The 12758-nt window shown below is 40.0% G+C and overlaps 1 protein-coding gene across 2 annotated transcripts in view; it reads left to right on the top strand.

Moving 5' to 3' along the window:
* The first annotated feature begins 270 nt into the window (after positions 1 to 270).
* Positions 271 to 12758, top strand: part of appa (amyloid beta (A4) precursor protein a) — a 61226-nt gene continuing 48738 nt past the window's right edge. For both annotated transcript variants that reach the window (XM_061985051.1, XM_061985050.1), the window contains exon 1: positions 271 to 468. In XM_061985051.1, the coding sequence (XP_061841035.1) occupies positions 409 to 468 (60 nt within the window). In that variant the 5' untranslated portion in view covers positions 271 to 408. The remainder of the gene's footprint in view (positions 469 to 12758) is intronic.

The following is a 12758-nucleotide window of genomic DNA, read 5'->3' as shown; positions in this document are numbered from 1 at the left end:
TGGAAAGGACAATGCAGGTATAGACAGACTAATATAGCGATAAAAAATCTAACATATATACGAATATATACATAATGTGTACAGTATATTATATATACAGATATATTATATTATGTCTATACAATATATACAAATACGCTACACGACATTACTGCATGTTTTGTTTTTTTGGGGCGTTTATAGCTGTGAGTCCACCTGCGCGCGATCTCGGGGGCGAGCGCGCCAATCCCGCTCCTTCGCAGTCACGTGACTTGGCACGGAGCAGCTGCGCACCCTCTCGCGAGCAGTCAGACTCAGACAACGGGAGTCGCAGACGCTGGAAAAACACGCAGTCTCGCGCCCTACGCTTAACGTTATAACTGCTTCGGCGAAACGCTACCCACAGGAGCGTCGTGTCCGCGAAACGACATGGGGGATCGAGTGGCTTTATGGCTGCTGGCTTTTGTGACGGCCACTCTGGCCGCAGAGGTAAGAAACGTGTTTTTGTGTGTGCGTGTGTGTGTGTGTGTGTGTGTGTGTGTGTGTGTGTTAAAAGACTGTGCTCCGCTCCAATGCCGCTGTCATCGGAACAAAGCTAGCTAACGGTAGCCGTATGAAGACCGGAAGCTGAGCGAATATGCCCTTTCATAAATACTGACTTTCATAAATAGCTCTAGCAGTTTAATCCAAAATAGTTGGGCGTATATAGACGTATTAAGCCAGTTTATGTGTGTATTTGCTAAAGCCTAGACGGCGGGTGTTAAAGATATCGGGAGTTTACTGGAATTTTATTATGTAGGAACCGGAAGTGGTGGTTTAACTTTTGGTTTGTCTCCGCACCAATCGTTTAAAGTCATTATTACCCATTGTCAGACCAAACTAAACATAGTTTAATGTGAGATTTGTCGGTTTATTTTTTTTTAATATAGTCAAATCCAATTCGGATCTGGGCGGCGTACATTTTTTTCCCCTCCGTTAAAATCCTCAGGTTAAACCCGTGCGTGGCAGCATTTCCACTAGTCTGATGCCCATCCATCCATTTCCTACCGCTTGTCCCTTTCGGGGTCGCGAGGAGGTGCTGCATTCGGGCGGAGGGCGGGGTACACCCTGGACAATTCGCCACCTATTCGCAGGGCCAACACAGATAAACAGTGTCTATTTGTTGCACGTACATAGGTTTTTATCCGTATTTCTATCGTCGATTAACCCGTTTATGTTTTAAACGACCACTGAAGCAAAATAGCTTTTTGTCTCGTTGTCTGGGCGCCAGTGGCTAATTTTAGACGGGTGGGCGTGTTTGGGGTGAAAAACGAGGCGACATGGTATTTACGTGTCTTCTTTTAAAGACCCCCCTTATGCGATGACGTATACAGGCGTCAAACTAAGAAAGCCTCACAAAATGAACACTGTGACCGAAAAAGCAACGTTTTCAGTCGTTTGATGGAGAAAAGGGAAGTAAGATGGCGGCGGTGCACTGCAGCATTGGCGAGGCTCGAGAAAAGTGGGAAGCAATCAGGAGCTGCGGGCTCTATTGTTGCCTTCCTGCATTGTTTTTTTTTTTTAAAAACAGAGCCTATTGTGTGTTAATCGCTGTGTTCGCACGCAAAAAAAAACATTTTCCAGTGAAGCAAATCACCGCTCATCCATTTTTTGATGCACATACAAAATGTCTGTGCATAATCCATTGTAAAATTGTGGCCTCATATTACACTTTTTAAATAAGCCCCTTTTGTTCCCTATGGCTTAGGGCAGTGTTTTTCAACCACTGTGCCGTTAGATAGTCTAGTGTGCTGTGGGAGATTATTTAATTTCACCTATTTGGGTTAAAAATATTTTTTGCAAACCAGTAGGGGTGTAACGGTACACAAAAATGTCGGTTCTGTACGTACCTCGGTTTAGAGGTCACGGTTCGGTTCATTTTCGGTACAGTAAGAAAACAACAAAATATACATTTTTTGGTTATTTACCAAATTTGCAAAATCTTCCACCAAAAATATTTTTCTTAGTGGAATATTTAATGTGAAGTAATCGGAACCTTGGATAGGTCAATAATTCATAATAACATTGATTTTGATTCGATATTATGTTTTGAGCAATGACAGTTTGAAAAAAAAAAAAACAGCTTTGTTTTATTAGTCAACATTGCAACTTTTTCTAAATTACATTTCACCTTTAAGCTTTTTTATTTCACTTTTGATATGTTTTTATTTATTTTAATAGTATTTTTAGAATGTGCCGTGGGCCTTTAAAACATTAGCTGTGGGCCGCATATGGCTTCCGGGGCACACTTTTGACACCCCTGCTATAGATAATAAAAAATGTAATCTGATAAATCTATGGATAAAAAGCAGAGCCTGGCGACGCATGCACGTTTATCATAACTCTCTCGCTCTCTCTGTCTCTGCCCCTCCCTCACGAATGTTGCTGCGCACCTTCACAATTTGTTTTGTTTTTAACCCATTCTTAACCCTGAACGTGCATTGAAAATACACGCAACTCTAACTCAAAATGCCGGACATTTGAGGCATTTAAGAAACTCCGTCCGGACAGCCCCGCAAAAGAGGACATGTCCGGTGAAAAGAGGACGTATGGTCAGTCTATCGTAGCGCCGTCGCTGCTAGCATGCCGTGTGTTGTGCCTCGGTGTGCATTGTTTACACAACGTGCGGAAAGCTACTTAATATGTCCATGTGGAAACTTGTTCGGTACACCTACGAACCGAACCCCCCGCCCCCGTACCGAAACGGTTCAATACAAATACACGTACCGTTATACCCCTACAAACCAGTAATTATAGTCTGCAAATTATGTGTTGTTGTTGAGTGTCGGTGCTGTCTAGAGCTCGGCAGAGTAACCGTGTAATACTCTTCCATATCAGTAGGTGTCAGCCGGTAGCTAATTGCTTTGTAGATGTCGGAAACAGCGGGAGGCAGGGTGCAGGTAAAAAGATGTTTAATGCTTAAACCAAAAATAAACAAAAGGTGAGTGCCCCTAAGAAAAGGCATTGAAGCTTAGGGAAGGCTATGCAGAATGAAACAGAAACTGAACTGGCTACAAAGTAAACAAAAACAGAATGCTGGACGACAACAAAGACTTACTGTGGAGCAAAGACGGCGTCCACAATGTACATCCGAACATGACATGACAATCAACAATGTCCCCACAAAGAAGGATAAAAACAACTGAAATATTCTTGATTGCTAAAACAAAGTAGAGGCGGGAAATATCGCTCAAAGGAAGACATGAAACTGCTACAGGAAAATACTAAAAAAAAGAGGAAAAAGTCACCAAAATAGGAGGGCAAGACAAGAACTAAAACACTACTACACACAGGAAAACGGCAAAAAACTCAAAATAAGTCACGGCGTGATGTGACAGGTCGTGACAGTACACCTACTTTGAGACAAGAGCTATAGTGATGCATGGTTGGTTATGGTTTAAAGTCATATCCAACAATTGCGACAACGACTTTTTACTGTCAACTGAGTTTCATTTCTTAATGATTTCTGCTGGTGGTGTGCCTCTGGATTTTTTCAACGCAAAAACTGTGCCTTGGCTCAAAAAAGGTTGAAAAACACTGGCATAGGGCACAGTAGTGCAGTGTTTTTATTAAATTATGCAATTTCACCTAATTGGTCGGAAAAATATTTTTTGCAAACCAATAATTATAATCCGCAAACAATGTGCCCTTGTAGAGTGTCTGTGCTGTCTGGAGATCAGCAGAGTAACCGTGTAATACTCTTCCGTATCAGTAGGTGACAGCAGGTAGCTCATTGCTTTGTAAGCCTACTTTGAGACAAAATAATTAATGATGGTTATGGTTTGAAGTCATATCAAACAATTGCGTCAGGTATTTGATGAGAACGACTTTATATTGTCAATATAGGCTATTGAGTTTTGTTTTTAACATTTTCTGCTGGTGGTGTCTGTCATGTATTGGTTACTCGGGTCACAGGGCAATACCGGAACCGTTGTAAGGGGAACTTAAAGGCTGGCGACACAGGATATGATGACATGTGTTGTGTGTTGCACACCTGGAAGTGGAAAAAGTAAGAGCGGGAATAAAAGGCAGAAAAAGACAATAAGCTTTCTTTTGGTGTATTATTAAGCTTAGATTGCTAGTAAGTGAACTAATAAGTGACAAGTTTGGCACACAACAATGGCGACGAGGATGGGATAGTGTCCCCCTGGATTTTTTCAATGAAAAAAATGTGCCTTGGCTCAAAAAAGGTTGAAAAACACTGCTCTATGCCCCCCAGGAGGCAATATATTATGTTCCTAGTTTGTAAATTAGGAGAAATGTGTAAAATTGTGGTCCAGTTTAGGACCAACTTTGGTGAATATATGACTACTGGTGTTTTTTGTCTTTGTGCTATGATAGTCTGCTTGCATTGGGGCCCAAGTGGGGCGGTGACCCACCAATACTGATGCTGCATTCCATTTACCCTGGGTTTCAAGCCAGAGCTGGGAATGATGTTACAGCAGAGTTGTGAGCGTTCCAGTTACGAGGTCGGAAATAAAGATTGCCACATTCACGAAAGCTATTTTTGCCCTTGCCTTGTCTGAATAATAACAACTTGCGGGAAAATATGCACTCTTTCTGCAACCTTTAAATACAGTGGATGAAGAGGAAACAGACGCTATAGCGATGTAGAACGTATAACGCACATGAAATTAATGTAGTTTACACTACAGTGATGTTACCATATATAAATGTGCAACAATACATCGTATATGGCTTATTTACTGCAACAAAAAATAATCAGAAGTGCTAATAACGGATATTCTAGAAGAGGATTCCATTGTTTACATTTAGAGCATCCATCTTTAAAACAAACTCAGGGTGAGTAAGAATGCTCTAACTTTCCGAGTCGGAAATCCGACCACGAGGGGCATTCCAGTTGAAATTCCGACTAACTAGGAACTCTGAAATTTCGACTTCCCTGTACAAATGAAACGCACCAATATAACTGCAGTAATGGGACTCAGTAGAGACATCTGCTAAGGATGAGCAATCAGTAGCTACGTTTCCATACACTAAATCAGTCAAAAATATTTTTTTGTATTTTCACACCTGCATGTGATGTCCCAGTGTCTACGCACTCTCTCTAATGTGACTATTGGTCATACGCTGTGTGCCTCCCATACAGTGGGGGGCGCGTGGATAAATGTATTGCTTTTCCAGTTGGCCTATGATGTCACACCAAATCAAGATAGCTTTACCGCTAAAGCCCTGTTCTTGTTGTGCTTGATTTTGCTGTAATATTGGCACAGATGACAAATATTACATCTTTGATGGCTATGCTGATGTTAAATAGCAGGCTGCATCAATAAATGATCTTAGATTGCGCTACAAATATGACACTATTACCAAGAAGGTCTCGGAGTTGCTGGACTGGAGGACGCAGGTCCAAAGCAAAGAGGTGTGGGTGAGACTTAGTTATTTTGAAGGAATGTTTGGATGCAAAATGAAAAAACTTTGGAATGTCTCGAAGTTTATTCAAATAAACTTTGTGGATTGTTGGAAGGAGTTTTAAGTCTGAAGGAAAAGATGATACTGCTTTAAATGCGTGTTGTTATTGTTGTGTACCAGCTCGCCAGTTGTGTGGAATACAGTATTGCTAATCAGTTTAAATTACACAAATGCAGCGTGAATAGTTTTGGGTATGCTTTCTTCTTTGTTCTGTAATATACCTGCTTCTCTTACATTTAATGTTTATATGTTCGAGAGTCCGAATGAAGCCGGTGTTCTCCATTTCCCTGGCTACCTTTTTAAATAAATGTTTTATTCCATCCTCCCATCGATGCACTTCAAAATTTTCCCTTCTTTTAATTTGTTAAGCAAATACACAGGCTCCATTTCATACCAGTTGTTGCCTATGTTTTTATTGAATGAGATCCACTTCCGGGTTATACGCCGTACGTTGAGACTGCCGCATGCGGCACACACCCACTCAGGCGATCTGAGTTTTAATTGCATAATCTAGGTGTGTTAGTCCCAATTTTTTAAAATCCAAACCCGATGAGATTAAGAAGTTTCCATGGGTTAAGTTTCCAATGTTTCTTTTGAGCTGAACTGTTTGAGAAATCAGACTATTTTAAGTACATGAAAACGCAGTCAGTGTGTATACTGCACACCCATGAATTGATTAACGTGGACCCCGACTTAAAGAAGTTGAAAAACGTATTCGGGTGTTACCATTTAGTGGTCAATTGTACGGAATATGTACTGTACTGTGCAATCTACTAATAAAAGTTTCAATCAATCAAAAAAACCCTCATAGCTAACCACCTCTAACGTGTAACAGAATTTAGTAAAGGTGGGGGAAATGATCGATTCTCCGATACATCACGTTTAGATGATCGCTAATTGATTTATACGGTAATCAAATCGTAGCCCCTGAATCGTAATTGAATTGTGAGGTGCCTAAAGATTCCCACCTCTAGAATTTAGTACGACAGTAGTACCTGAATTTACGACCAAGCTCGTATCAAAACACTTGTATCTCAAATTAACCCCAGCCATTGAAATGCATTTAAAATCAATTTTAATCTGTGCTTGGTCCCCCCAAAAACACAGTAACATGCCTTCCAAAAATATAAACTAACTTTTAGTTCAGACATATTGTTTAAAACACTTACAATAGTATATACTGCAAACAACTACAGTAGTTTATGAAATAATAATCTTGGGGATCCGACTTTTGTAATTGTGTCTGGTCGTTGTGTAACAATTGGAACAAGGAAATCCTTGTTGAAGTTGCACACGGAGGTTTTTGAGTGACGATCCAGAGAGGTCAGAGCTGACAGCAAGCTGTACCCGTGTGCACTAAGGGCAATACTGACAGCCCAGCTTGTTTAGCCAGGAAACAGAACAAACAGAAACATACCAAGCACAGCACCGGCCGCCTCCTCACACTTCCATCAACAAATGTCCGTCGTTTGGATGCCCGTGCGAACTGGACTGACTGCGCCGGACATGTTTTTAATGGTTTGTTTCTCTCATTCTATCATCTGCTTTTTCTGCCTTGCACTAACTTTCTCAGTTTGGTTGGAGGGCAGGACTGTGTCGATCTCTGGCTGTGAGTGTGGACGAATACTACTTTAACCGGCAGCAAAAATGCTCCTAGCTCCAATTATGCCCTCAAAGGGCAACTGCATTTTCCCCCCTGAATTTTGCCCATCATTCACAATCTCTATGCAAGACAAGAACATTTAATTAGATTTTTTTCATTGATTTAATTTGTAATATATAGCAAGTATGATATTGCTAACAATGCAGCTAATGGGAGCCATCTATTTTACAAATAAAGCCCCATAAACATCTAAAAACTGCCAACAATACTTCATTTACATGTCGTGACCTGAATATTAACCAAATATTAGCTATATTTTTATTATAAGCGTCAAACGCCGAGAAACTACCGGTACTTCTAGCGGCGCTGTGATGTCAGCGGTAACCAGCTTATGAGCTGCTGCATCGCCTCTGAGCAGGTGATTCTATACTATAAATCATGCCTTTCACTTGTATAGTTGAAGGTTGTTGTCATAAACCGAGAAATCGGTCACCTCTGACATTCAACTTAGACCCGGAGATGATGAGAAAGACATGAAAAGATGCTTGTTTCGAAAAAATTTTTACCTGCGTGAGGATTATGATAATTTTATCTAAACGGCAAGGTATGAACATCCCATCAGCCGGCATCCCAGTGAGAGCAGATGTTGTACAGTAGGTGATTGTTTTTTAATTTTAGGAGTTTGTATTTCTTGTTTAGTACTTAGCAATATTGCTATATTTTTATCATAAGCGCAAATGCCGAGAAACTACCGGTACTTTTAGCGGCGCCGTGATGTCAGCGGTAACCAGCTTATGAGCTGCTGCATCGCCTCTGAGCAGGCGAAAGTGAATTCTATATTATAAATCATGCCTTTCACTAATATAGTTGAAGGTTGTTGTCATAAACTGAGAAATCAGTCACCTCTGACATTCAACTTAGACCCGGAGATGATGAGAAAGACATGTAAAGATGCTTGTTTCGATTTTTTTTTACCTGCGTGAGGATTATGATACATTTATTATCTTTAGGGCAAGATATAAACATCCCATCAGCCGGCATCCCAGTGAGAGCAGACATTGTACAGTAGGTGATTTGTTTTTTAATGTTATGCGTTTGTATTTCTTGGTTAGTACTTAGCAATACTGCTAATTGCTGGATATGTCTAACAAACTTGTATAACTTGTAGATCATCCTCCTTATGTTCAGGCTAAACAGTACGTTTCTGGATCAGCATTAGTCCACAAGTAGTAGTCAGAGCTCATGAAGTCTGTCATGATTAGTAGTGTTGTTGTTTTAGGAAATAGCGAATGTTGTGATTAGAGATGTCCGATAGTATCGGCAGGCCGATATTATCGGCCGATAAATGCTTTAAAATGTAATATCAGAAATTATCGGTATCGTTTTTTTTATTATCGGTATCGTTTTTTTTTTTTTTTTTATTAAATCAACAACAAAAAAACACAAGATACACTTACACAACCCAGAAAACGTCCCTCCACCATTTACACTCATTCACACAAAAGGGTTGTTTCTTTCTGTTATTAATATTCTGGTTCCTACATTATATATCAATATATATATCAATAGAGTCTGCAAGGGATACAGTCCGTAAGCACACATGATTGTGCGTGCTGCTGGTCCACTAATAGTACTAACCTTTAACAGTTAATTTTACTCATTTTCATTAATTACTAGTTTCTGTGTAACTGTTTTTATATTGTTTTACTTTCTTTTTTATTCAAGAAAATGTTTTTAATTTATTTATCTTATTTTATTTTATTAATATTTAAAAAAAGGACCTTATCTTCACCATACCCGGTTGTCCAAATTAGGCATAATAATGTGTTAATTCCACGACTGTGTATATCAGTATCGGTTTATATCGGTATCAGTTGATATCGGTATCGGTAATTAAAGAGTTGGACAATATCGGAATATCGGCAAAAAGCCATTATCGGACATCCCTAGTTGTGATGCATCTGTGGAATTGATCGGCACCCGTATGCTTAAAATAATTAAAATACGTAAATGTTACATGTTATTATGAATGTGCCTGTTACTACATTACATATATACTTACATCATGTTTATAAAACGTTGATGGAGGTTTTTGGCGGTTTGTAGAGCGCTTTAAAGGCGGAATAGAGCAAATCCCCATTAGCTCTGTTGTTGGCTGACTTATGCTCGCGTATATTTACAAGTTGGAATGCAAAAAAAGAAAAAGATGTTTATCTCACATAGGGATTGGATTGTGAATGATAGGCTAAATTCCAAAAATGTGCAGTTCCCCTTTTAACTTAAAGCATTTCAAAAAGCAGAGACACAGTTTGTATCTTAAAATACTCGTAAATTAAGGTACTCATTCATCAACATTGAACTAAGGAACAAAGCATAATCTCTTAGGCAGCGGCAACAATAACAAGCTTGGCTGTGGGTAACAGATAAAGTACCGTATTTTCCGCACCATAAGCCGCCCTGGGTTATAAGCCGCGCCTTCAATGAACGCCATATTTCAAAACTTTGTCCACCTATAAGCCGCCCCGTGTTATAAGCCGCATCTAACTGCGCTAAAGGGAATGTCAAAAAAACAGTCAGATAGGTCAGTCAAACTTTAATAATATATTAAAAACCAGCGTTCTAACAACTCTGTTCACTCCCAAAATGTACGGTAATGTGCAAATGTGCAATCACAAACATAGTAAAATTAAAAAAATAGCAACATCAATAACTTAATGTTGCTCGAACGTTAATGTCACAACACACAAAATAAACATAACGCTCACTTTCTGAAGTTATTCTTCATTCATAAATCCCTCGAATTTTTCTTCAGTGTCTGAATTAACAAGTTGGGCGAATACGGCATCCAAAATGGCCGGCTCCGTCTCGTCGAAGTCATCTACCTACGCACCATTTATGTTCAATTCTCTTGCTGCTGCTCTATTTCCGTGTTCTACTGCGTGACTTATTGCCTTGAGTTTGAATTCTGCGTTGTACGCGTGTCTCTTAATAGGAGCCATTTTGTGGTCTTTACAGATGTAAACACAAATGAAATGAAACGTAATATCTGCGCGCTTCTTCTTCTACGGGGGCGGGTGGTTGCTTACAGTAGAAGAAGAAGCGCTTCCTCTTCTATGGGGGCGGGTGCTTACCTTGGCGGTTGCTTGCCGTAGAAGAAGAAGCGCTTCCTCTTCTACGGGGAAAAAAGATGGCGGCTGTTTACCGTAGTTGCGAGACCTAAACTTTATGAAAATGAATCTTAATATTAATCCATATATAAAGCGCACCGGGTTATAAGCCGCACTGTCAGCTTTTGAGAACATTTGTGTTTTTTAGGTGCGGCTAATAGTGCGGAAAATACGGTAGTTAAAATTACACATGCCCCTAACATGTTTATCACTCAGTTTTTTGCCAGCTTACTTACATGTTCCACATCAGTGTTTGTATTGTGAGAGCTAGACAGAGGCCAAAGCTATATGTGATTGCATGAAGTATTGGCATAGTCTATTGCTTTGCTTGCTTTGGACATTTCATTTGCACTTTCATGTCCCTGCTCGCACTTCCCTCGTAATTGTGCACTAAAATGAGTCATTTGGGCAGCACCTTAAGTAAAGCAGTATCTTTGTTCCTCATCCTTTGCCTGCATGACTCACAACGATGATCTTTACTCCTTTGAGCCTTGAAAACCTCAAGATGATCACGATTAAACCTCATCCGAAACAAAAGATAAGGGGCTTTTAAGGCTTTTTTGTGTGCTGACAAAAACACACAGTTCCAGGAAAAAGCATTTCCCGACGGGCGCACCCTAAACAAACAGCGACCAAGTTCATGTTGATTGTGCGAGGTGGATGCCATCCTTTGTGTCACAAAATCCTCGGGAAATGGCTCTTGGTTTGCCTGCCTGTGTTTACTGCAGTTTAGAACGAGGCGCGGACCGGCCCGCTCCCCTTATTAGCGAGCCCTAATGCCATTATGTCTGTTGGCACTCACTGTGTCTCACGCTGGCACCTTCTATGCCACTCCTACTTTGAAGAAGGTTATTGTGTTATTGTTATGGTTATTGTGACCAAAATGATCACGGTTATCATTATTACCTTTTTTGTTCGTTGTTGCTGTCTTGTTCACATGGTAAAGAGTTGCATTTCGGTTTTTAGATGATGAAATAAGTTTGTTGTGCTGTTGTCTTTTTTTTAAACAAACTTTGCTGCGAATATATCGATAAAATCGATTTATCGCTCAGGCCTTGTTACAAGTTACAAAAGCTCCTTTTAGCTGCTTGACGTACAATGTATACACACAAAGGGGTAAGCGTGGAGATCGCCTAAAATGTATTTTTTTTAAATGTATTCTTTTAAAATGTATTCTTGAAAATAAAATATCTAAGAATTTTATAAATAACAATCACAATTTGGATGTGAATTGATTTTTTTCCCCCACCACGCCCAGCAAATACGCTCAAGAGTCATATGTCCACTTTCCGCAGCTTCTTTTCTTGTGCTCCATTTTCTAAATGATCAATCTCAGGCTTGTAAAAATGGAATGAACAAGTTTGCAGCTAAACATGATGAGTAAGAAGAAACACTTCAAGTGTTTTCCACCAATCTGTTTTTTCAGCACACACAGCCACCCGGGCCTCTTTAAATGACTTGTCGCTTAAAGAAACATTTCAAGGAAAATTTTGGGCTATGAGGAAAGTTGTTTTTTTTAATGCCTTTTTTTTGAGAAGGGGGGTTTACCCTACACATCAAGGTTTTTAAAAATCCTCGCTTTCTTCATTCCTGCACTTGACAAACCATCACCGTAACGGTTTCCCTCTCATCCATCTTTTTTCTTTGTTATCGTGCTAAAAAATTCCTGACCTTTTCATGCTGTTGTTTCTGTTGTCATTGTCTTTGTAACTGGGAATGGGATGACGTGCATGTTGGCTTTTTTCAAACGGAATGAACGTCACCCCCCGAGCTACGTTTCCAGTAGTCTAGTTTGTAGCGGCTCATAACAGTAGATCCTGATCTGGTTTCCATATCCCACCAGGATGGGGATAGCTGTGTCAGTTACGTATATACTATTATATGACATTGGTGGCGTGCGACACAATGTAACCCATCAGTGAATTGAAAAGAAGGGGAACAGGGCTATGTGATGACTAGGGTTGGAACGGTTTCTGAAAAAATCCTGAACCTGACACAGTTCGGAGCGCTTGTCAGATCATAGGATTTTTCTTTTCTTTCACTACTCAATTTGGAGGGTGCATGTGTGTGTGTAGTTCCGATTGTACACAGGCACAGAACACAAAGGAGAAGCAGTAGTTGTGGAGGCATTCATGTTGTAGATATGGCAAGCTGACTTTTTTAAGTTGGCTACAACAGTGTTTTTTAACCTTCTCTGAGCCGAGGCACATTTTTTTCATTGAAAAAATTCTGAGGCACACCACCAGCAGAAAACATAAAAAAATTAAATCCAGCAGTCGATATTGACAATAAAAAGTCGTTCTCGCAATTGTTTGATATGAATTCCATCCATAACCAAGCATGCATCACTATAGCTCTTGTCTCAAAGTAGGTTTACTGTCACGACCTGTTACATCACGTTCTGACTTATTTGGAGTTTTTTGGTGTTTTCCTGTGTGTAGTGTTTTAGTTATTGTCTTACACTCCTATTGTGTTGTTGATTGTCATGTCATTTACGGATGTACTTTGTGGACGCCGTCTGCTCCACACGCTGTAAG

This window comes from Nerophis lumbriciformis, linkage group LG23, assembly GCF_033978685.3.
Source record: "Nerophis lumbriciformis linkage group LG23, RoL_Nlum_v2.1, whole genome shotgun sequence".
In the NCBI taxonomy this organism is placed as follows: Eukaryota; Metazoa; Chordata; class Actinopteri; order Syngnathiformes; family Syngnathidae; genus Nerophis; species Nerophis lumbriciformis.
The sequence above is the reverse complement of the archived record's forward strand: the minus strand, read 5'-3'. Positions and strand labels throughout refer to the sequence as shown.